The following is a 23,939-nucleotide window of genomic DNA, read 5'->3' as shown; positions in this document are numbered from 1 at the left end:
TAAAAGAATCTTGATTTTTAAAATGAATCTTTGATACTGCAGCATGATGGCTTTGGTTGAAGCATAATATGGCAACTACATTGTACTATTTACACTAATTCACAGCTGTAGGAAAGATATAAAGAATATATTAAACTTTGATTTTAAAAATATAACCAAGATGAGACTACATAGTTATAAGCAGTAAAATACTAGAAAACAGTGAATGAATAAATAAGATGATTTCTTCATCAGTGGCCATTCATTATTTTGTTTTTAGGAACATGGAAGAAATTGTCTTCTTTGGGTTTCAAATGTTTTGGTAAATCTAGTCATTTCTTCGCTTCCTCAATATCACCTTAAATTGCTGAAATAAGTGAAGAATCGAAGTTCCTTTCTGGTCTGAGGTAGCCAACCATGGCCACACTGAGGATTTCCCCATAGCAGTTCTGTTTGCAAGTGGGCATGATGTGAGTTTCCATGGACTTCTTTGTATTCTTGTAGTATGGGTTCCACCCTATGCTCACCACCATCCACGGACATCTCCACTTCCAACACTGGCCCAACCATAATAAATGCCAGTGGATACATCAGCTGGAAGATTATCTACTACTTGCTCAGGAAATTTAGTTGTGAGGATGCCCAGCTGCTTGGGACCAAGAACAAAGGCCCACACCACTTGGCCCCTGGCCCCAGCAAAAGTAGGGCTGGTGCTTCATGACGCTGTCCGCTGGGGGTGTGGGCTGTGGTCTGGTCAGCTGGTCAGGTGGAGCTGGCAATGAGTCTGTGCCCGACCCCCCGGACCAGCGCAGGGACAATGACGGGCGCTCCATCCGCACCGCCAGTGCGTGCACAATGCCCTGGCAGGCCCCTCACACTGCGGACGCTACAGAAACTGCTGGGCGGCTCAGAGGCTGCATCTCTGCCTCAGGAACCGCATTTTATGACTTTTTTAATCAATAGAATTACCATAAACATCTTTCTTTATATACAGCTCGTTTCAACTTTATATTAGTTTCTAGTATAAATTCTTGAAATTGCAATAACTATTTCCAAGGATTAAAAATATCATCTCCGCACTGGGAACTAACTCATATACTAACAATAAACTAATTCCTTTCCAGCAAGTGTGGTAACAGTGTATATACCCTCCATTACTTAGCATGCCTATGGCTTTTTTTTTTTTTCAATTTTTGTTGCTGTTGTTTTGTTTTATTTTCTGAGAATTAAAAGGTAAAAATGAAGCTGGGGATCTGTCCAGTTAATTTATTTCTGCTGTTTCAATACACGTTTAGCACAATAATGTAGCTCATTTTACTCTGAAATATCCTCAAACCACAAATAATGGAGGCACTGTGTTGACACACCAGATTGTCTAGTAGAACCCAGTCACTGGATCTATACTACATGGGTTCAAATCCCACCTCAATCATTTATAAGTTATGCAATCCCAAGGAAGCTTTTTTACTTAGGTCTCAGTGACACCTTTTATAATGGACACTGAAAAACAGAGCAAACAAAATGGTGAGAATTCTGGGAAATGCATTGTAAGGGACAGTTGAGCAAAGAAGCACTATTCAGTCTGGAGAAAAGATAACATGGTGGGGACATGATTACTGACTTCAAATACCTGAAGAGCTGTCATGTAGGAGTATATAAACTCCATTTCATGCCAGAGGAGGGAATAGATGGAATTCGGGGCTATTTCAAAGTAAAATAAGCTACATTATCCTGCTCAACAAATTTTGAAACAGCAGAAAGAAATTAACTGGAAAGATCTCCAGCTTCATTTTCACCTCTGGAATTCTCAGAAAAATCAAACAAGGAGGCGGTTTTCAGCTTTGTAGAAGGATGGGCTTTGTAATAATTACAGCTTGTCAGTGGTAGACCCGATTTCCACTGGGGTAGCAAGGTGGAGGGCTTCTAGCTGTAGCCAAATGCCCAGCTACACTAGATGGTAAAAGTTAAATGCTGAAGTCTAGACAGGAAAGCAGGGATGGGGAACTGGAATTTGGGGACGCTGCTAAAAGATAACAGGGCTGTGCCTCGAGGGAGGGTTGCTTGAGATCCTAGGCAGGGCACTGGCAGGAGTGAGGCTGGCATCTTTCTAAACCAAGGCTAGAAAATTGCTGAAAAATGGGATCTAGAGATTGGTTCATAAATAAAAAAGAAGACAATATTTGTGAAAGTTTGGAAGTGACCTACCAAAGAAATCATTCTCAAGAACTGATTCATCTTAGATAATAATTCCTGAGATTGTTTCTCTATGGTATGACTTTATAACTCTGTTTTGAAGCTATTAAAATAAGGGGATTATTTTCCCCTCCAGAAATGTATACACTATTCATCTCATTAAAATTAGACACATTTTTTTAAATTCAAATTTATCCCTTACATTACTCTGTTTTACAGAACTTAATTAATCTGAGAAGCAGACAGTAGACAGCTCTGTTTCAGAGGGGTTTCTGTTGAATCTCACATTGTATATCTCAAGGCCACCATGAGTATTTCAATGGAGGCTATTAATAAGAGTCAAACATAGGATTGGCTGTAAGAAACCTACAGAAGTCATCCCATAATTATTATTTTTTTAAATTTAAATCCCAGTAAGAGAAGAGCTTTTTCCCTTATTTGTTCTTTGTTTAGTTCTGGGTTCAGCTGAGTGGTGGTCTCTTGTTTAAACTGTGTTTAAATTCCACTTCATTCTGAGTTTTGTTTGAAAACTTACAGGTGGAAAATCCATGGATATTTATGCTCCAGGATCACTGGCTTTAAAAAAAAAAAAAAAAAAAAAAAGATCGTAATGTGACAGCCAAATATTTGGGAAAACTACCAATTGTAAAAGTCCAGTCTTTTATGCTTAGGCCACACCAAGTTCTTACTGCTGGCTCAGCTCAGGCTTCCGCAACCAGTGACTTGGCTTTACTCCTTTCCCTCCTCCATTTATTACTTTCCTCAACAAGAAGGATATTCATAACTGTGTGGATTGAGTAGGTTCCCAAGAGTGTCAATTCAGTATCCGTATTATCAAAGCCTGTCAGAAGATAAGGTATCATCAAGTACTTCCCCTTCTCCCTGGTGCTCAGTAACCCTTTCACTGAGTAGGGAAAAAGTAGGAAGGCTTTGCGAAAAGTTCTTCAGAGTAAAAAAATAGCATATTTCAGAAGGCAAAAGAAAGAGCAAACTAGTAGTAGACTACTTGAATTCTAATTCATTTAATTTTATTTCATCCAATTTATTTATTTCTGGTTTTGTCGATAATTGCATGAACTTGAAAAACATCACTGAACCCTTATGTGTATCAGTTTTCTCAAATATGAAATGATAATATTACTACTTAATCAGCCATGCAGTGATTGCATTTGGCTCCCTAAATGTGAACTTCTTTCTTCTAGGTAAGAAATTCCCACAGTGGTAATGAATCTTAGTGGTAAGCTAGTCACTCAACACCAGGAGGCCAAAAAGGCCCTGGTGCCCTTGGCAGCTGGGGCACCAGGGTGGGGGACCACGACTTAAGCTTGCATAATCCAGTCTTGCCTAGACCTTTGAATTTACAGTGACAGAGAAAATTCATTTGGTCAGTGGCTGTAGTGACATCCCGAGTTCAAGAGCAGCAGAGGCAGTTGCAGGGCTGCTGACGCCTACCTGATGTTGGCCATAGAGGGGTGCCACCTGCAGGGTCCAGTGTCCAGCAGTGGCTGCAGTGCCATTCCCCCAGAACATTACCAAGCAGAAGCTTTGTTTCTAGAAGCCTAGTTTCTTTGGTTCATGTTCACATTTCTGAGCCTTGTAGTACCACGTTCCCCAAAATTATGGAAGCTATCCAACATCTTTTTATTTCCTTTTTTGTTCAATTCAACCAAATTCAGTTTCTGTTACTTACTACTAAGAAAACTGAATAATATACCTGGCTACCTTTCAAAGCCGTTGTGACATCTGGCTGAGTTGTTTCAAGGGAAATTCCTTGGGAAAGGATAAAATGTGATCTAATTTCATGTGATGAATATTTACTGAGGTCTTTATAGAGTTAAAGGATGAGCAAGACTCAGGCTGGGTGGGTGGTCAAGATGCTTTCAAAAGAGTGAAGAGCACAAGACATACAGTAAGAGTGGTTTCATAAGAGAAATATAAGCAAAGGTGTAAGGTACAGGGGGTAGAGGGTAGTGAAAGACAGTCAAAAGATGCGTAGCTTGCACTAAGGTGAGTAGGTGAACAGAGTCCATGGGGAGGAGGTATTTGACATCATCCTTAAAAATGGAATTGGAACTTAAGGTAGGATACAGATACTGGCCTGGCAGTGGGAGTCAAAGATCATTTTTCCTTTCCAGCTCCACTCTTAACTCAAACTCCTTGGTTCAGTTTCCTAACCTATGAAATGAAGAAGTTACAGTAAATGGTTTGTAAGGTTCCTACAGTCCTTAAATTTCTGATTGATTCCCATGGGCAGATAGGGAGAGCATTGCAGGTAGAAAGAGAACAGTGAAGTAAAAAGTCAAGGCAAAAATTTTAGATGAGCAAAGATTTGGAAGCAAGGCAGCAAGTTAAATCTCAAAACACTGTGTAGTTTAGCGTGGAGTATAAAGATAAAGAGATTGTGTTTCATTTTGATAGGCCGTGGAAAGCCAGAAAAGATTTTAGCAAAACTGTATGATAAAAGATGGTCTTCTTTTTTTTTTTTTTTTTACATCTACAGCAATGCATAGGATAGCCAATGCAACAGCAATGGGGCTATGATTTGAAGAAACCTAAATGAAAAATAATGGTGAACTAGGATGATGAAAACAATGGAAAGAGAGGACAATGGTGAACGAAGTTCTGGAGATAGATTCTTTCCAACTTAATGATTGATTATAGAGAATGAGGTGAGTTGTGGTCAATACAACTTGTAGGGTAAAAGTCACCCTATAGGAGGTTTATAAATCTGGTGAGAAATTTGAAATTGCATATATAGATGATTCAGAGAGATGCATAGTTTGAAGGGGTATTGCAATTAATGGAGAATTTCTATAAAATAGGAAAAATTAAGCAAGATTTTAACCAAAAACTGAAGCAACTAGGAAGACTGGAAATACAGGCAAGAGAGGAAAACTAATAAAACAGTTTATATATATATATGTAATTAGCATATTATTTATTATAATAATAATCAAATATTTCAGGCTTTCACTAATAAGATACTAAGAAATAAGTCCAGGAAACAAGATAAGGAGAACCAAAGAGAAACTAAGAGTTTGCCATCTTCACTTACTAAAAATGTGGAATGTAGCTCAATAGGTAGAAGATAGATAGATAGATGGATAGATAGATAGATGCTAGGTAGATAGATATAACTATATGTTTACAGATATAGAAAGGTATTTGAAAATAATGGCCATTCTTCATTTTCACTTTGCATATATACATATATGTCAACACATATACATTTTATTGTTTCATATTTACAGTATCTTTATGAAAATAGTCAAGGCAATATTTTCACCTTCTCTACTTTTCCCGTCACACTTTTAGAGATGCAGACATTGACTTGTCCTAGCTCCAAGCAATCAAGTGGGAAAGCCAGCTTCAAAACAACCGGCTCCTAGCCCAGTGTTCTCTCTTCTTCCCCATAGTAGATGCCCATCTGAACACAGCTTTGTCTGGAAAATCTGGATGTTTGTGGTGCTATGTGTATCACCTAGTACTAGATCCATCTTGAAAATTCACCTATCCTCATAGTGAACTTTTATTTAACCTTATATTGCTACATTTTCATTTCAGTTTTCTTGTTGGTTAAAAAATTTGTTTCTTAGTGAGGTATGTACGTGCCCACATCAATTCATGCAAATGTTCCATATATTTTAAAAAGAAATAACTGATTCATTGGCAAAGGTCATTGGCTCTGAGTTCAGTTTTCTCACCTACTAGTAGTGACACATTTCTTTTTATTAACAGTCAGCTCTCTGGAAAGAATGAGAACTACTGCCTCTGACCACAGAGCATGAGGAAGCCAAATGTCAGGTCATCCATAAATTTGATCTTATGGCACCAAACACCAAAACCAAAATGGTACAAAAGAGGCATTTGTCCATTAAGACTGAGTCCCTTGGTTTACAGTTAAGGAGACACTAGTTGCAAAGCAAAGAGAATTGCTGCAAGTCACATAGTGGACATCAGAGCCAAGGCTGGAACCCTACTCTTGGTCAATTAGTCCAGGGATGTTTACTCTTTTAGCACTGCTAAAAAATCAGCAAATTTGGTTTTTATAGGCAAGCTGTGGTTTTAAACCAATCAAAGAATAAAATTCTGTTGAGAACTATCAAAAATGCTTGGTACAGAGCTTTAATCATTCATCTGTAAGTATTTTTAAGGTGCCCATGAGGCAATCTCCTCTATTGGAGTCTTATGAACCAGTAGAGAGATATCAGAAAAGTGAAATAAATTCTGTAATGACACTGTGACATTCAAAATTAAACCAGATATATCTTTAGCTTCCGTCTGACTTTAGCGTCCCAGACCTGCCATCTAATTTCTAACTGAATGTCTTGCATCCATCTTAAATTCATCATATTACCTCCTTTATCTGAAGAAACAAGTTTTCTGGTGCATGACCTTAGGTAAAAGATGATTCAAGTTTTAACCATCAGTAATTTTAGTTGACTCCAGGAGATATTTTGGTGTGTTTCTCATATACTAAACAAATTTACAAATTTATTTTACAAGGATATTTTGCCCAGATTTACATTCAAGAAGTGTTAAAAGGCTTAAGAAAGGAAGAATTGAAATTTAAGCTGAGACTTACAAAATTACAAGTTTGCCTACTTATTTTATTCCTTATGATATTGGAAATGTTGGCCATAAAACAATAGTTTCTTGCTAATTTAAGTATAAAAACTTTTAACACTGAGGTGTTTATCCAAAAGAGAGATCATCATCAATAATATTTACTTTCAGATGAGATTTAACATTTCACTATTTTGTCAGTAATCATAATGTGAAATGTTTTTAAGGATATACCAAAATGTGTTAACTTCTATGTGATTTAAAAACAACAACAACAAATAACTAGAACATATATCCTCCCAAAATTGTAATTCCTAAGAATCATTCCATCACTTCAATCAAGGAAGTCAAAAAATATTATAGTTTATTGATTTCCTTTAAGAAAAACAGTGTGGACTTTTATTCTAACTGTAAAACAAAATATTGAACTCTGTCCTTCAGGCATACTACCATAATTCAAATGCTGATCTGATTTATCATTGCTTGCAAGTCAAACAAAGTTGGACTTTGAAAGGAAGAAAGGAAAATCCCTGAGCCCGAAGCATCAGGGGTCAGGCTGTTGGTCTGGTTCTGGTCAGAACATACCCAGAATCACAATGCCGGAAGAAGGGCCACTTCACTTTCAATTGACACCTTTCAATCAAAACACATAACCAGAATTTGAAATATCATATATAAAGAGTCATATTCTGAAACTGATGTTCTATTTCACTTGGCATCTTCTTGTTTTATTTGTGAAAAGGAAAAACACAAATTTTCCTTGTCACTACAATTCGAATTCTGTATGAAATAATAAATAAGTATAACAAATTATAAAATAAAAATGCCAAAGCAACTTGGAAATTGGTGAAGAGTTGGATGGAGATTTTATCACATGTTGAAAATAATGTCACATCCATTCTATGTTCCTGAGTGTTTATTTTGTACTACATTGTGAAACGTATTCATCAATTGTAAGGAGAGCTAAAAGCTCCCCAAAAGTACAAGTACAATCTCCCTCCCTCCCTCCCTCCCTCCCTCCCTCTCTCTCTCTCTCTCTCTCTCTCTCTCCTTTTTGAAAGATTTCAGAACTTTCCATCTCTTGACTCCCAGGGGCAGATTCTGCACAGTGGCCTTCCTGGAGCAGAAACTAACATCTCCCAGCAATGCTTATGTACAAAGTTTGTGCTGTGGCCTGGAAAACAGCTCTGAGTGTGTCAGGCATAGATCAAAATCTTGGACTGAGCTCAGACTAAAGTCACTACAGGATTAAAAGGATAAATGCTTCTTACTGAAATGTGCCCACATATGCATCTTATATCTTCAATTTAGACTGAAATTTAAAAGGGCCTAACAGTTTCTTTCTTACACTCCTTTCTTTCCCGAATCTAAAATATCTTTAAGCAGGAAACAGACAGTATGGCCATTATTCCAATTAATAATCTGATTATTATTTTTGGAGAGAAAAGAACATTACCCCAAATTAAACATTTTGGCCAGTCAGTATAAGCAAGACTGCTTAACTAATCTGAAAATGGTTGGGTTTTAATAGTGAGGGGTTTTCTGAAGGATGGGGGTAGTTAGAAAACCTCTCAGAAACGGAATCTACACACTTCTAAAACCGGGCAAACACAAGGGGGCAGGAAGAGCTCAAACTCTGACTTCAAAACGGGCTGACTGAAATGGGAGCTAACCTATTTTAGTTCGCCCTCCGGATATTTATCAGTTCTCTTGGCATGCAAAGAAATGTGAGACTGACAAGTGGGTTTAGTTTGTACTTGGTCTAATTACTGCGAGGACAACGGGAACGTCTCTAATAACAGCTACATCAGCGACAGCTTTGGAAGAGCCTGGGGCTACATTACCTAAAATTTACTCTCTGGTGCTAGTCTCGCGATTCCGATCAGACTGCATTTCTCACGCATTCCAAATGCCCCCGTTTAACTTTTACTCTGTGAACTTTGTTTGCAAAGGAGGGGCTTATTAAAAACTCACCACTCCAAGGACTGTGCCCACTGTAATTTACCAGAAGACAGCAGCGTGTGTGGGAGGGGGCGCTCAATCTGCTCTAAAAATCGCTTTTAATTTCAGCTGTCCTTCGTTTTCAAATATGCCCCCGAGTTTCTCCCTAAACTGCAAAATGCTCTGGGTTTCGATTCAAACTCAAGCGGCATTGCGTGTAACTTTCCTCTCGGGTTTGCAAGTTTCGGTGAGAACCCCTGCGCGGGATGCCACTGAATTTGGGGGACGGGAACTTTTTTAAATGGGTAATTCTATATGGAAGGCAGCTGAAGAAGTGAATCTAGCCCAGCAGCTAACCTCCCAGAGAGCGGCGGCAGCCTAGTAGCCTCGGGTGGAGCGCGAACAGGGGTGGGCAGCTCCAGGCCACTCTTCCCCTCACTTCCAAGACAACTTGTTGCAGCTTCTATCTCCTCCCCTTACCCGCGCTTTCCCCGCCTCCGCCTCTAGGAGCTGATTGGCAGAAATCACTATCCAACCCTCGACTCCAGACCTCCTCCGGGGACCTACGATTGGTCTCCTGGAAGGATTGGGGGTACAAGGGGAGGGATTTCCCTCAAAGCTCAGGGTCCCGGGACCTGGGAAGGAGGAGGGGAGCCACTGATTTCTCCGCGCGACTAAGCCGGGAGCCGCAGAGTGGGACCGGCCGTGAGGGCTTGTCCTCCTCCGCTGTGGCTCCAGTCCGGGCCGTACTACAAAGCTTTCCCATCCTTTTGGCCCAGCGTCGGTTACAGTAGAACCCTGCAGGCAGCGTGCGGAGTTCCTGGCACTTCTCCGCGGGGTCTCTTGTTCCCTGCCCAGAAACTGACTGCGCACTCTCAGGCTGACCTGTCCAAGCTCTAACACCTGGACCATGCACGCAACCAGGGACCTTGGGATAGCCTCCCGCGCGCGCCGGATAGCCAGCCGCGCCGCTTTTCAGCCGATGCCTCCGCCGTCGGCCGGGCTGGTAGTGCTGCTGCTTCTGCTGTCACTGGTAAGCCGCGTTTCGGCACAGTCCGATGCCCCCGGCCGGGCATTGCTGTCCCCGGATCTTGCGGGGGTTGCAGGGGTCCTGGCCGAGGACGCTATCGTGATAGCGAACCGTGGGCTCCGGGTGCCCTTTGGCCGTGAGGTCTGGCTGGATCCGCTGCACGACCTGGTGCTACAGGTGCAGCCGGGAGACCGCTGCGTGGTGGCCGTGCTAGACAACGACGCGCTGGCCCAGCGACCCGGCCGCCTGAGTCCCAAGCGCTTCCCGTGCGACTTTGGCCCTGGAGAGGTGAGCTACTCGCACCTGGGCGCGCGCAGCCCGTCGCGAGATCGCGTCCCGCTGCAGCTGCGCTACGACACGCAGGGAGGGGCGGCAGTGCTCCCCTTGGTGCTGGAGGTGGAGGTAGTCTTCACTCAGCTGGAAGTTGTGACTCGGAACTTGCCCCTGGTTGTGGAGGAGCTGCTGGGAACCAGCAATGCCCTGGATGCTCGGAGCCTGGAGTTCGCCTACCAGCCCGAGACGGAGGAGTGTCGCGTGGGCATCCTGTCAGGCTTGGGTGCTCTGCCTCGCTATGGGGAACTCCTCCACTACCCGCAGGTCCCAGGCCCAGCCAGCGAGGGGGGCGCCCAGGAGCCTCTCCTGATGGACTGCAAAGCTTTCCAGGAGCTAGGCGTGCGCTACCGCCACACAGCCCCCAGTCGCTCACCAAACAGGGACTGGGTGCCTATGGTGGTGGAGCTGCGCTCCCGAGGGTCTCCTGTGGGCAGCCCTGCTTTGAAACACGAGCACTTCCAGGTGCTGGTGAGAATCCGAGGAGGGGTCGAGAACACCGCACCCAAACCCAGTTTTGTGGCCATGATGATGATGGAGGTGGACCAGTTTGTACTGACCGCCCTGACCCCAGACATGTTGGCAGCGGAGGATGCTGAGTCTACGCCTGACTTGTTGATCTTCAACCTCACCTCTCCGTTCCAGCCTGGCCAGGGCTACCTAGTGAGCACTGATGATCGCAGTCTGCCCCTCTCCTCCTTTACTCAGAGAGACCTGCGTCTGCTGAAGATTGCCTACCAGCCACCCTCTGAGGACTCTGACGAGGAGCGTCTCTTTGAACTGGAGCTGGAGGTAGTGGACCCGGAAGGAGCAGCCTCAGATCCTTTTGCTTTTATGGTGGTGGTGAAGCCCATGAACACCCTGGCTCCCGTGGTCACTCGGAACACTGGTCTCATTCTCTATGAGGGCCAGTCTCGGCCCCTCACAGGCCCTGCAGGCAGTGGACCACAAAACTTGGTCATCAGCGATGAGGATGACCTAGAGGCAGTGCAGCTGGAGGTGGTGGCTGGGCTCCGGCATGGTCACCTTGTCCTTCTGGGTGGCTCCATTGGCAAATCTGCCCCTAAGACCTTCACAGTAGCTGAACTAGCAGCCGGCCAAGTGATCTACCATCATGATGACAAAGACGGCTCACTGAGTGACAACCTGGTGCTTCGAATGGTGGATGGAGGACACAGGCACCAGGTGCAGTTCCTGTTCCCTATCACCTTAGTGCCGGTGGATGACCAGCCACCAGTCCTCAATGCCAACACAGGGCTGATGCTGGCAGAGGGTGAAACAGTGCCCATCCTACCCTTTGCTCTAAGTGCAACTGACATGGACTCAGATGACTCTCTGTTGCTGTTTGTGCTGGAGTCTCCCTCAACTACAGGGCATCTGCTTCTCCGTCAAGCACATCCTCCCCATGATGTGGAGGAGCTTATCCGGAGCCCTTGGAGGAAACAGGGAGCATTCTATGAGAAAATGGTGACAGAATGGCGGCAGGAGGACATAATGGAGGGGAGGCTGTTCTATAAGCACTCTGGCCCCCACAGTCCCAGGCCAGTGATGGATCAGTTCACATTTCGAGTCCAGGATAACCATGACCCCCCTAATCAGTCGGGGCTGCAGAGGTTTGTGATCCGCATCCATCCCGTGGATCGCCTCCCTCCAGAGTTGGGCAGTGGCTGTCCCCTTCGGATGGTAGTGCAGGAATCCCAGCTCACACCGCTGAGGAAGAAGTGGCTGCGCTACACTGACCTGGACACAGATGACCGAGAACTACGTTACACCGTGACTCAGCCTCCAATGGACACAGATGAAAACCACTCACCAACCCCATTGGGCACCTTGGTCCTCACTGACAACCCTTCCATTGTGGTGGCCCATTTTACCCAAGCCCAGATCAACCACCATAAAATTGCTTACAGACCCCCAGATCAAGAACTGGGAGTGGCTGCCCGAGTGGCCCAGTTCCAATTCCAGGTGGAGGACCGAGCTGGGAATGTAGCTCCAGGCACCTTCACCTTTTACTTGCAGCCAGAAGACAACCAGCCACCTGAGATCCTCAACACTGGCTTCACTATTCAGGAGAAGGGACACCACATCCTGAGTGAGTCTGAGTTACGTGTGAGTGATGTAGACACTGATGTAGCCCACATCTCATTTACTCTAACACAGGCACCCAAACATGGTCACATGAGGGTGTCTGGACAGATCCTGCGTGTAGGTGGGATTTTCCACTTGGAGGACATTAAACAGGGTCGGATTTCCTATGAACATAACGGGGATGAGTCCTTGACTGATAGCTGCTCCTTGGAGGTCAGCGACAGACACCATGTGGTGCCCATCACTCTCAGAGTGAATGTCCGGCCAGTGGATGATGAGGTGCCCATGCTGAGCCTTCCTACAGGCACTCTGGGGTCCTATCTAGACGTTTTAGAAAATGGGGCTACAGAAATCACTGCTAACGTTATCAAGGGGACTGATGAGGACACTGATGATTTGATGTTGACTTTCCTCTTGGAAGATCCACCCTTATATGGAGAAATCCTAGTCAATGGAGTTCCAGCAGAGCAGTTTACCCAAAGAGACATCCTGGAGGGCTCTGTGGTTTATGCCCACACCAGTGGTGAGATAGGCCTGTTGCCCAAAGAGGACTCTTTTAACCTGAGTCTGTCAGATATGTCTCAAGAATGGAGAATAGGTGGCAATTCTATTAAAGGAGTTACTGTGTGGGTGACCATCCTTCCTGTTGACAGCCAAGCCCCAGAAATTTCTGTAGGTGAACAGTTTGTAGTAATGGAAGGTGATAAAAGTGTCATAACCTCAATGCATATAAGTGCTGAAGATATTGATTCCCTAAATGATGACATCTTGTGCACTATAGTTATTCAGCCTACCTCAGGTTATGTTGAAAACATTTCTCCAGCACCAGGCTCTGAAAAATCAAGAGCAGGAATTGCCATAAGTGCCTTCACCCTGAAAGATCTCAGACAGGGTCATATTAACTATGTCCAGAGTGTCCATAAAGGGGTGGAACCTGTGGAAGACAGATTTATATTTCGTTGTTCTGATGGCATTAACTTTTCAGAGAGACATTTTTTCCCCATTGTAATTGTTCCCACCAATGATGAACAGCCAGAAATATTTATGAGAGAATTTATGGTGATGGAAGGCATGAGTCTGGTGATTGACACACCCATTCTCAATGCTGCTGATGCTGACGTTCCCCCGGATGATCTAACTTTCACTCTTACCCAGTTTCCTACTCATGGTCATGTCATGAACCAGCTGATCAATGGCACAGTTTTTGTTGAAAGCTTCACTTTGGACCAGATCATAGAGAGTTCCAGCATTATTTATGAGCATGATGATTCTGAGACTCAGGAAGATAATTTTGTGATTAAACTAACAGATGGTAAGCACTCTGTGGAAAAGATGGTGCTCATTATGGTTATCCCTGTCGATGATGAGACCCCCAGAATGGCCATTAATAATGGACTAGAAATTGAAATTGGGGAAACCAAAATTATACACAACAAAATATTAATGGCAACTGACTTAGATTCTGAAGACAAATCCTTGGTTTATATTGTTCGTTATGGGCCAGGACATGGCTTATTACAGAGAAAAAAACCTACAGGTGCCTTTGAAAATATCACACTGGGCATGAATTTTACCCAGGATGAAGTAGACAGAAACTTAATTCAGTATGTCCATTTTGGGCAAGAGGGCATTCGGGATCTAATTAAATTTGATGTGACTGATGGAGTAAATGCCCTCATAGATCGCTACTTTTATGTATCTATTGGCAGCATTGACATTGTCTTCCCTGATGTGATAAGTAAAGGAGTGTCCCTGAAAGAAGGTGGTAAAGTCATCCTCACAACAGACCTACTAAGCACTAGTGACTTAAACAGTCCTGATGAAAACTTAGTTTTTACCATCACCAGGGCTCCCATGCGAGGTCTCTTAGAATGCACAGATCAACCTGGAGTGTCCATCACATCCTTCACTCAGCTCCAACTGGCTGGTAACAAAATCTACTATATCCACACCGCCGATGATGAGGTAAAGATGGACAGTTTTGAGTTTCAAGTCACTGATGGACATAACCCTGTGTTCCGGACATTCCGTATCTCCATTAGTGATGTGGACAACAAAAAGCCAGTCATCACCATCCATAACCTGGTTGTCAGCGAAGGTGAAAACAAGCTGATCACTCCCTTTGAACTCACTGTTGAAGACAGAGATACTCCTGACAAACTCCTAAAATTCACTGTCACACAGATGCCTGTTCATGGCCAACTCCTATTTAACAATACCAGACCTACGATGGTTTTTACCAAGCAAGACTTGAATGAAAACTTAATTAGCTACAGGCACGATGGCACGGAGTCAAGTGAAGACAGCTTCTCCTTCACGGTGACTGATGGTTCCCATACAGAGTTCTATGTTTTTCCTGATACAGTATTTGAAACAAGAAGACCCCAAGTGATGAAGATCCAGGTCTTAGCTGTTGACAATAGTGTCCCCCAAATTGCAGTGAACAAAGGGGCCTCTACACTTCGCAGTCTGTCCACTGGCCACTTAGGATTCATGATCACAAGCAAAATATTGAAAGTGGAGGACAGAGACAGCTTACATTTTTCTCTTAGGTTTATTGTTACAGAGGCCCCTCGACATGGATATCTCCTCCACCTGGGCAAAGGCAACCACAGTGTCACTCAGTTTACACAAGGTATGGTTCATTTTTCTTTCCTTATAACCACAGGGCATTCCACGTCTTATTTCCTGAGGACATGGCTCTCACTGAAAACTTCATTAAGTAGAGCGTCAAGTTAGAGTCCAAGAGAAGGGATGGAAAGGGAAATAAAAGGGAGGGGAGAATTCAAAGAGTCTCTTTCCTGGGAGAACGGCCTGCTTCTTGCCATGTGTCCCAGGGCAGTGACCTTCATTAGAGAGGGTCTCAATGTGTTTTGATTGCATCAAGGTTTGCGACTAAAGGAGCCAGACTTTGGTGAATTAAAATTGAAACAGGCTTTCCAGCTCTGCTCCACTTGCCACAGCTACCCTCTGAGCACCCTGTTTTGTATGCTGCAGATAGTTTATGAAGCATTTTAGCACCATAGCGAGAGATATGCTTTCTAAATTCTATGTATTCAGATTGTTATTATCACATATCATTCAAATGGTGCCTTCAAATTTATATTAACTTTGATTAATTTTTAAGAACATTGTTCTAATGCTATTATAGTTTTTAGAAAATTTATAACTAAAATTAAAAGTTGTGTTTATACTTCGTGGATTTTATAGTTTTTATAATATTCTGTGACAAACACCTGTTCAAAGATATAAGAGGTAAACACCTCTCTAGATTTATAAAAATTATATGTACAAGGCATGTTACTATGATACACACAAAATAAGAGAGTATAAGAAGACATGACATATAAGAAGACATTATGTCACCAAAATATGCATCCACTTCATTATCAAGAACCTGATGATATGTTAACAAGGTTAACAGTGTAAGGAGGAAGTTATTTTCTCATTTTAAACCTCCTCCCTTCCCTGTTTCAAACGTAATAACAAACACTGGTGACAACTGCATTCTTGAGGCTAAAGTATTTTTCTAACCTGAATTTTATTTGTGCAGACACAGCCTGACACAGGAAGGGCAGGTGACCTATGCAGAGTTACTCAGTGACTGAAGGGAGAAGCCCATTCAGAATGTTGACTGGGGAGTTAGGGCTCTGTTCTGTAGAACGTGCGACTTTCATTACAAAGGGCTTTGGGTTGCTTTCATGAAAAATCTCACCGTGTCAGAAGGGAAACCGGATCTATCCTATGTGGGCTCTGTGGATAGAGATGGAGGTTAACCCCAGAGCATCCCAGTGGGAGTGTTCTTTTCCTGCAAGAGTGTTGTACTCTTAGATAACCAATGCTTTAATAAACATAGATGTCGCAAAGTATATTGTTATAGTGACTGCTTCTCTGTTTTAGATGCTGGCGTATAGCCCCACACTCCAACCTCCTGATTCTTGGCTGAAAGCCTGAATATATTCCAGGGCCTGCAGGGACAGGAAAACCTCAGAATGCCAAGTGTCATGCCAGACCAGCAGGAGACTTTTGTATGAAGGCTTTCTGAGGATAGACATGCCATGCAATCTTAGATTGGTTTATTTTCATGGAAAGTGAAGAAGATGAGAGAAATATAGTAGAGGATAGAAAATGTTTCTTCAAATCACTTTTACCAGAAAAAGAAATCTGACTTTATGACTTTAGAGATCTTTATTTCTTCTTTTTTTATTATTAGAGATCATTTTTAAAGGAAATTTTGGATGAAGAGAGGCAAATGATTTAATTTAAATCCTATGGACCAAGTCCAACACCTCAAAATATTAGAATATTAGTTATTAAATATTGAATCCTAAAATTATGCTGTTTCATTACAGGTTGTTGCTCTATCTCTCACCATGATTACTTTTTATGGTCATTTATAAATGAGAGTAGTTGTAAGTTTATTATAAAAAATGAAGATAAATTTTTAAGATTACTTCTTTAAAATAAATTATCACATTCCAATACGAATCCAAATATTGACTAGGAAAACTGCTGGTATTTAGCCACACAGCACTCATTTGAACAAGTTGAGACTAGAGTTTGGTTCATAGCAGTCATTTATGGAGATTAAATAAATGAGTAAAAATGGAGAAAGCTACCATGGCTGCTTTTCTAGTAGGGGAAATGAAAGTAGTTTCTAGAGTGAGGACTATGCTGTCTTTTTTTTTTCCTGTTTTTGTTTTATTATAAAGGGATAAGCTAAACTATATTTTGATGGATTTTTAATAAACTGAATTAAGTTAACACACATGGCCAGAGAAAGTTATTCCCAAATTAATTGACTTAATGATCGATAGGTTAAAAAATTAATTCATTTCTAAAACATTAAATTTCATTATTAGCAAAAGTTAACAAGGCAGAATTAGACAAATTGGGGAATTTATTTAGTTATTTCAAACTTTGCCTCTCTGCCAAGGTACCCCTATTCCCTCCACCTTAGGTCTAAATCATTTGTCTTAAGTACCTGGATTTGTTTTTTTCTTCTGGGAGATAATTCATAAATTACTTTCAGAAATTTCCCTAAAGAGTTTTAACCAGAGTGTGGTTCCAGGCATGTTAATGAACTTAGAATTTTTTTAAAAACCCATGGAAAGAATTGTGTAGATCAACTGAAATATATTTGATGCATGTTTAACATTTAGAAGAAAATCTAGTTAATTGTTATATGTTTATTTAAAGAAAATGATATTTTGGCTATGAGATTTTTAACTTCCTAATGCCTTAAGAAGTGAGCATATATATAAATATAAATATAAATGTGTGTATATATATTACATATATATATGTTTATGTTATTTTTAAAAGTACTTTTAGAATAACAGTATTATGATCAAAGTCTTTACTTACTAAAAATGTTTAAAAGTCCCTTTTTGAACCATGAATTATTAACAGAGTTATAAAGAAAATGAAAAGGGTTTGTTCCAACTAATCAATATTGCATGCCCTAACTTGGAGGGAAAATTTAACACCTGAATGTCATATAACTACATTCATGTTCTCTTTAAAAAAAAAAAAAAAAGAAGTTCTTAAAATTCAGTTTTTGTTTTTTTAAAAATCCAATACAGATTTTTTATTTATTTTATTTTTTTTCATTTTCCATTTGGATTTTCTGTTTTTTTCTTTTTTTTCAATTGCAGTTGACATTCAGTATTATTTTATATTAGTTTCAGGTGAACAGCATAGTGGTTAGACATTTCTGTAATTTACAAAGTGATCCCCCAATAAGTTTAGTACCTACCTGGGATCATAGGGTAGCTATTACAATATTATTGACTATATACCTTATGCTATACTTTACATCCCCATGACTATTTTGTAACTACCAATTTGTATTTCTTAATCCCTTCACCTTTTCACCCAAACCCCCAAAACCCCTCCCATCTGGCAACCATCAGTCTGTTCTCTGTATCTATGTGTCTGTTTCTGTTTTGGTTGTTCATTTATTTTGTTTTTCAGATTCCACATATAAGTGAAATCATACCTTATTTGTCTTTCTCTGCTGATTTATTTCACTTAGCATAATACCCTCTAGGTCTATCCATGTTGTCACAAATGGTAGGATTTCATTTTTTGTTTTTTTATGGCCGAGTAATATTCCATTGTATATATGTACGACCTCTTCTTTATCCAGTCGTCTATTGATGGACATTAGGTTGCTTCCATATCTTGGCTATTGGAAATAATGCTGCAGTGAATGTAGAGATGCAGATATCTTTTCTAATTAGTGTTTTGGATTTCTTCAGATAAATACCCGGAAGTAGAATTGTTAGATCATATGGTAGTTCTATTTTTAATGTTTTGGGGAACCTCACACTGTTTTCCATAGTGGCTGCACCAATTTGCAATCCCACCAATAATGCACAATCCCTTTTCTCCACACCCTCACCAACACTTGTTTATTGATTTACTAATAATGGCCATTCTGACAGGTTTGAGGTGATATCTCACTGTGGTTTTAATTTGCATTTCTCTGATGATTAATGATATTGAGCATCTTTTCATATATCTGTTGGCCATCTGTATGTCCTCTTTGGAAAAATGTCTATTCAGGTCCTCTGCCCATTTTTTATTAAAATTCAGTTTTGAAGTGGTGATTTAGTTCAACAAAACTATCTCCTGAGTACTATAGTTTTTTTTAAGAAAATATTGATACAGCGGTTGAGAGTGTACTAAATAGTTTTTTTTCCTATTCTCATAATAGAGCTTTCAGATTAAACAAGGAATGGGAATGTTGGAAAATCATCTTTCCCACCTGACCAGAGGACATTGTCCTTATGCTAAGGATGTATGGTGATTCCTTACTGATAAACTTTCTAATAGTTAAGAGTTATAAGATTAAACAGCTAAAGAGCTGTGCAGGGGGCTTCACTGATTATCCTTCAGAAACATCATACATAGGAAGGTAGAGATGCAAGTGTGCTCCTCTAGACATCTGGTCTTTTTCATTTTAACTTAAACATTTTGAGCCTTTATTGAATATTAGACCCCGGGCAAAAGACTGTGGAAAGTTAAGATGAAAAAAGAAAAACCTCCTAAAAGTTTTCAGTCTTCTAGGAAAGGTAGCCATGCAGAAAGCTAAAAATAACACAAAAAAGAAATTGGGGAAGTTATAACATGTGAGTTAGAAGTGACAAGCTAAGGGAGAACAAAACATTTTCAACTTACTTCACCTCCAAGTATCTCTATTAGCAAGAAGGTACTATTAACTATGAAATCAGATTTCCCCTCCTCAGATGTCTGATTTTAAGCAAGTTACCTTTCAAAACTATATGAGCCAAGATAGAGTGTATGTTTCACATCTATAAAGTGGAGCTATAAAAGTTAATGGAGTACTTTGTTGATTCTAATACCTTGTATCACTTGCAACTATTCTTTCATAAAATAGTTTTCTTATGTATAATGCCTTTAAACTGTATAACATGAACTTAGTAGAGCTCTTAGGAGATGGAAAAACCATAGAACACACATGAGACAAATAAATATTACATACCATTGTTGAAATGATTTTTAGCTCTGATCTTGATTTTATGCAGCCTTGGAAATAATTACTTACTGATTGGCCCAGATCAAGTGACAGTCTATTTTGAGTATCACAGAACAGAGTATTTGTTTTATTATGTTGTTTGTGTGGCATCATTAAGGAGAGGAACTGGTAAAATGGATGAATAAATTTTTAAAATTGCGTTTTAGTCGATATTTGAAACAAACTGACAGTGAATTTGTTAGCTGGAGTAGGGAGCAACAGAAAGAGCATTTCTGAGGCAGAATAACTTTTCCCTGTGAATAAAGGTTTCAGCTTTTATTAGATGTTCTCTCTGACATTGGATAATGACAATTATTTCAATCTAGGATTTAAAAAATAATCTCTGAATTTTGTCTTTCAAAATTTGGACTACTTAAAAACAGCCTGCTAAACCACAAGAGGTAAGAAAGTTAGCTTGAGAGAGGGCAGGGGAACCTTTTTCCTCTTAAGGCCAGTCCTACAGGGAGGCAAAGGGTGTGATTTCAGTAGTGCCAGGAAATCTGCCATGCCTTAAAATATCCCTCTTTCCACCTGTCATGGAGCCTAACATTCCATATTTAGTCAGTCACTCCTTTGGTGCATGAACATGCAAATGTCACTGGGTGGGGCAACACCTTGCTATTATTATAAGCTAATTCTTGCAGTCTGTTTATCTGTGTGAGGGATCAGATTTCCATGAGACAGCTGAAATCAGGGGGCTTAGAGACATGAGAAATAAGATAGCACTGTTTCCCTTAGGAGAAGAAGGAGATGGTTACAGAAAAGTAACAGCCAATAGGATGTATTCATAAGCCACCAATTTTGCCCTAGTAATTAATCATCTTGTTCTTTGGTTATTTTCTAGCTGACATTGATGACATGAAAATATGCTATGTTTTAAGAGAAGGGGCAAATGCCACAAGCGATATGTTCCATTTTACAGTTGAAGATGGTGGTAAGTATTGCACTCTCCTGTTAGTATAAACAAGGAGTGTGGCTTTTATTGACTGCTCTTTGACAACTATATTACAAGGAATCTGTGTATCAAGTATCATTTTATGCTCACCTGATTTTATATTGAGTAAATTTGGTATTTGCTGTAGGAAATCTTACATTTTTGATCTGACAAAACTACTCTGCAATGATTATAGGTACATGTTCTAGTTATGTTATTTTTGTCTTATGATTTGTAAAGCACTAAAGAGAGAGAGAGAGATCTATATAATTAGGATTCCCAAGTCCAGTAGTTCAGATTATGTTCTGCATGAGGCTTCCTACTTGAGGTGACAAGAGATGTTGGATTTCAGCTCAGTTCCTCTTGCAAGCCATGTGCCTACCTGGGTGTACAAATTAGAACAAGGTGCCTTTTTCTAATTTGCACACAGGTACTGTGTGTACTAATGCTGGTGGATAATATGTTGTAGTCACCAAGAAATCAGTGCTAAGTGAATGTATGTTTTAGTCTCACCAATCTCAGTTTGTTAATGATTTTCTTATTTAGGGGATATTGTGACGTAGTCTAGCTAAAATTTTCCTTGGTGAAGTCTGAAGAATACTGCAGAGAGTAGTCTGTAGTCTACATCTCCTTAGCAATATTATTGTCATCAATCCCTCAAATCTCCGCTGCTCACGCTCTGTTCAGCTCTTTTCCTAACCCTGTAAAGTAGGAGAAAGAAACAGCTACTTCTAGGGGGATCATAAAGATGTTTTTATTCTCGCATGCTCATCAGAGAAGCAAAAGAACCCCAGGAACAATGTGTGTTGTGTGAACAGGACACAGGAAGTGAGGGGACATGTGTGAGAGAGAAAAGAGAGGGAGAAAAGAAATAATTCAGATTGAGTCATCTGGTTCCTTATGATGCTTTTAAAATGGCATACTATTACGTCATCTATCTGAAAGAGATTGCATGCTTACCCTTCATATTTTTAAAAGCATTAGTAGCATTTGTTTAAAATGTCATTGGACACAGTATGATCACAGCTCTGAAAAATGACATTTGCTGGGTGTATGCCGGAGAGGCAAAAAAGTGTTAACTTGGGTTCAATTATTTCATTTCTACTATAAGTTAGATATTTCATAAACTTAATGCCTTTATTTTTATAGTAACCAAATCATAGTTTAGTGTTCTATATACTGATAAGTGAATTTTAATATGAAACCAAGTATAAGAAGGAAACCAACTTATAAAAGAATAATCTGCTTATGGAATCTTGCTGCTCAAATGAGAAATTCTATAGTCAGTAAACTTTACAATGAGACTAAAATAATTAAAATCTGTATAGCATTTCAACATTTAAAGACTAAATTATTGGTTCATAACACCATGTTTATCTTTTAGAATGACTCAATAAACCTCAATAGCAAAGGTATGATTTTCTTTAAAATTGAAAAAAAGTTTGAAATTGAATGGCTACAATTCTAAGACATTATAGCCTATACTTTAAAAAAAAATATTTTGCTTTTCTCTCTCTCTCTCTCTCTCCTTATATAATATATATATAATATATATATATATATATATATATATATATTATATATATATATGCCAAAAAAGTATATACAAGTGGGAATTTTGTTCAGCATTGCTCAAACAGTAATCAGAAGTGTCTGGACGCTGATGGTAACCACTTTGAGCACCTCTTGTAACTGCAGAAGTCAAACATGACTTGTATTCTTCCTTTGTTATCGGTATATATTGAGTATTATAATTTTAATACAGTTTTCCTTTCTTAAAATATGTATACATTTTTTTTGGCACTATACACACACACACACACATACTTTATTATTCTGTGTATTTTTTTTTTCCTTAGCTGGGTGGAATGGTAGCATTTACTTTAAAATTTGTATCTGTATTCAAACTTTGGAAAACATTATGCAGTATCATATTTCAAAATATTGAGTTGGGAATGACTAGCTGAAGAAATTGGGGGTTTTTTTGGATTTGCTGAAAATGTGGCCAAGCCTGTAAAGATTGTGTTTATGGAAATAAGAACTAAATCATTTCAGGAGCTTTTTCAGAGCTAGAGTTTTCATGTGAGAGAGAAAAGTCCAGAACTGTTGTTCTTTACGCTTCTCCTCCCTACTGACATGGTATTATTTATTCAGGCTCAGAAAGATTCAGGCAAACTGTGCAACAGAATTTATTTTAATTGTCTTGCTGTAAGAAAACTTCCTTTTTACAGAATAAACAGAAAGACCTGCAAGATTAAAAGATGAGAAGTTACATATGTATTTCAAATTTATTTTAATCTGATACTTTTTTTAAGGATTTTTGCAATGTTTTATAAAATATTCTAGCATTTGAATGAAAAATGCAATACTATTTAAACTTACAGAGTATCTAGAATGAAATTCTCTGGAAAGTGTGAGGTATTTCGCCAAACAGAAGTAAAAAATATTTGCAATATTTGTGGTAAAAGAAAAATAAAGATAAGTGTTATAGCTCTTTTAGAATTTGTCTGGTAGATTTTCCTCTTCCAGAAGACTGTCAATAAAATCAATCAATCCATCCTTCCTTTCTATAAAAACAATATTAATGGAATAAAATTAAATAAGAATTTTTAATTTTTGTGTTATTTAATTATATTTATATATATACATATATGTGTGTATATATATATACATATATATATATATATATATCTTCTAGTAATACAGGCAATAATTTTGATCAAAATATACTCTAGGAAAGACCTATTTTATAAACTATAATATGAGCATTTATTTTCAAAATCTTCCAATTTAACAATGTAAATTTGATGTAATACAATACATGTCTATAAAAATATATTCATGATATCTTTTGATGCTTCACAAAGTGATGTGGGTCTTGGGAATTATGGCAACTGCTTAAATTTTATGAAAAGTATTTTTGTGTTTTCAGTTGGAGGGATCTAGGTCTCAGAAAAGGCAAGTGACTTCTCCAAATGCATTCATCCATCCAAGAAGTAACAGAAGTCTCTCAAGGGCACTTACTCTTCCTATCTAGGTGATGACAGACTTTTTGGACCAGTGGGTTTAGTTCAATTCCAAGAGTCATGGGAAAAGAGATTGAGGAGAACAGAAAGCTAAAAATCTTTTGTTTCAGATTTAATTATATTATAAGAATCTGGCTAGCTGCAGAATTCTTCTGTTGTAATGTAATAATGGATTAGGACCACCCACTATTAATGGGATGGTGCTAGAACAGAGTTATTCCTTTCATTTTTGGAGGGTTTTGGGACAATGACCAAATGATAGGACTAAAGAGTACACTATTTGAAGAACAGATAATGTCAGGATTTTCA

The 23,939-nt window shown here is 39.6% G+C and overlaps 1 protein-coding gene, 1 non-coding gene and 1 pseudogene across 3 annotated transcripts in view; 2 read left to right on the top strand and 1 right to left on the bottom strand.

The window, feature by feature from the left end:
• Window positions 1–230: 230 nt before the first annotated feature.
• LOC109459230 (riboflavin kinase) lies at window positions 231–779 on the bottom strand (annotated as a pseudogene).
• An 8,534-nt stretch (window positions 780–9,313) lies between these two features.
• FREM2 (FRAS1 related extracellular matrix 2) overlaps window positions 9,314–23,939 on the top strand; it is a 167,526-nt gene continuing 152,900 nt past the window's right edge. For both annotated transcript variants that reach the window (XM_019753570.2, XM_074329990.1), the window contains exons 1-2: window positions 9,314–14,762; window positions 20,515–20,604. In XM_019753570.2, the coding sequence (XP_019609129.2) occupies window positions 9,590–14,762; window positions 20,515–20,604 (5,263 nt within the window). In that variant the 5' untranslated portion in view covers window positions 9,314–9,589. The remainder of the gene's footprint in view (window positions 14,763–20,514; window positions 20,605–23,939) is intronic.
• On the top strand, window positions 23,085–23,145 carry LOC141571409 (U7 small nuclear RNA). The gene has a single exon (XR_012496152.1). It is a non-coding gene; the product is annotated as a U7 small nuclear RNA (small nuclear RNA).

The sequence above is a fragment of the Rhinolophus sinicus genome, linkage group LG04 (genome assembly GCF_036562045.2).
Source record: "Rhinolophus sinicus isolate RSC01 linkage group LG04, ASM3656204v1, whole genome shotgun sequence".
Classification (NCBI taxonomy): Eukaryota; Metazoa; Chordata; class Mammalia; order Chiroptera; family Rhinolophidae; genus Rhinolophus; species Rhinolophus sinicus.
The sequence above is the reverse complement of the archived record's forward strand: the minus strand, read 5'-3'. Positions and strand labels throughout refer to the sequence as shown.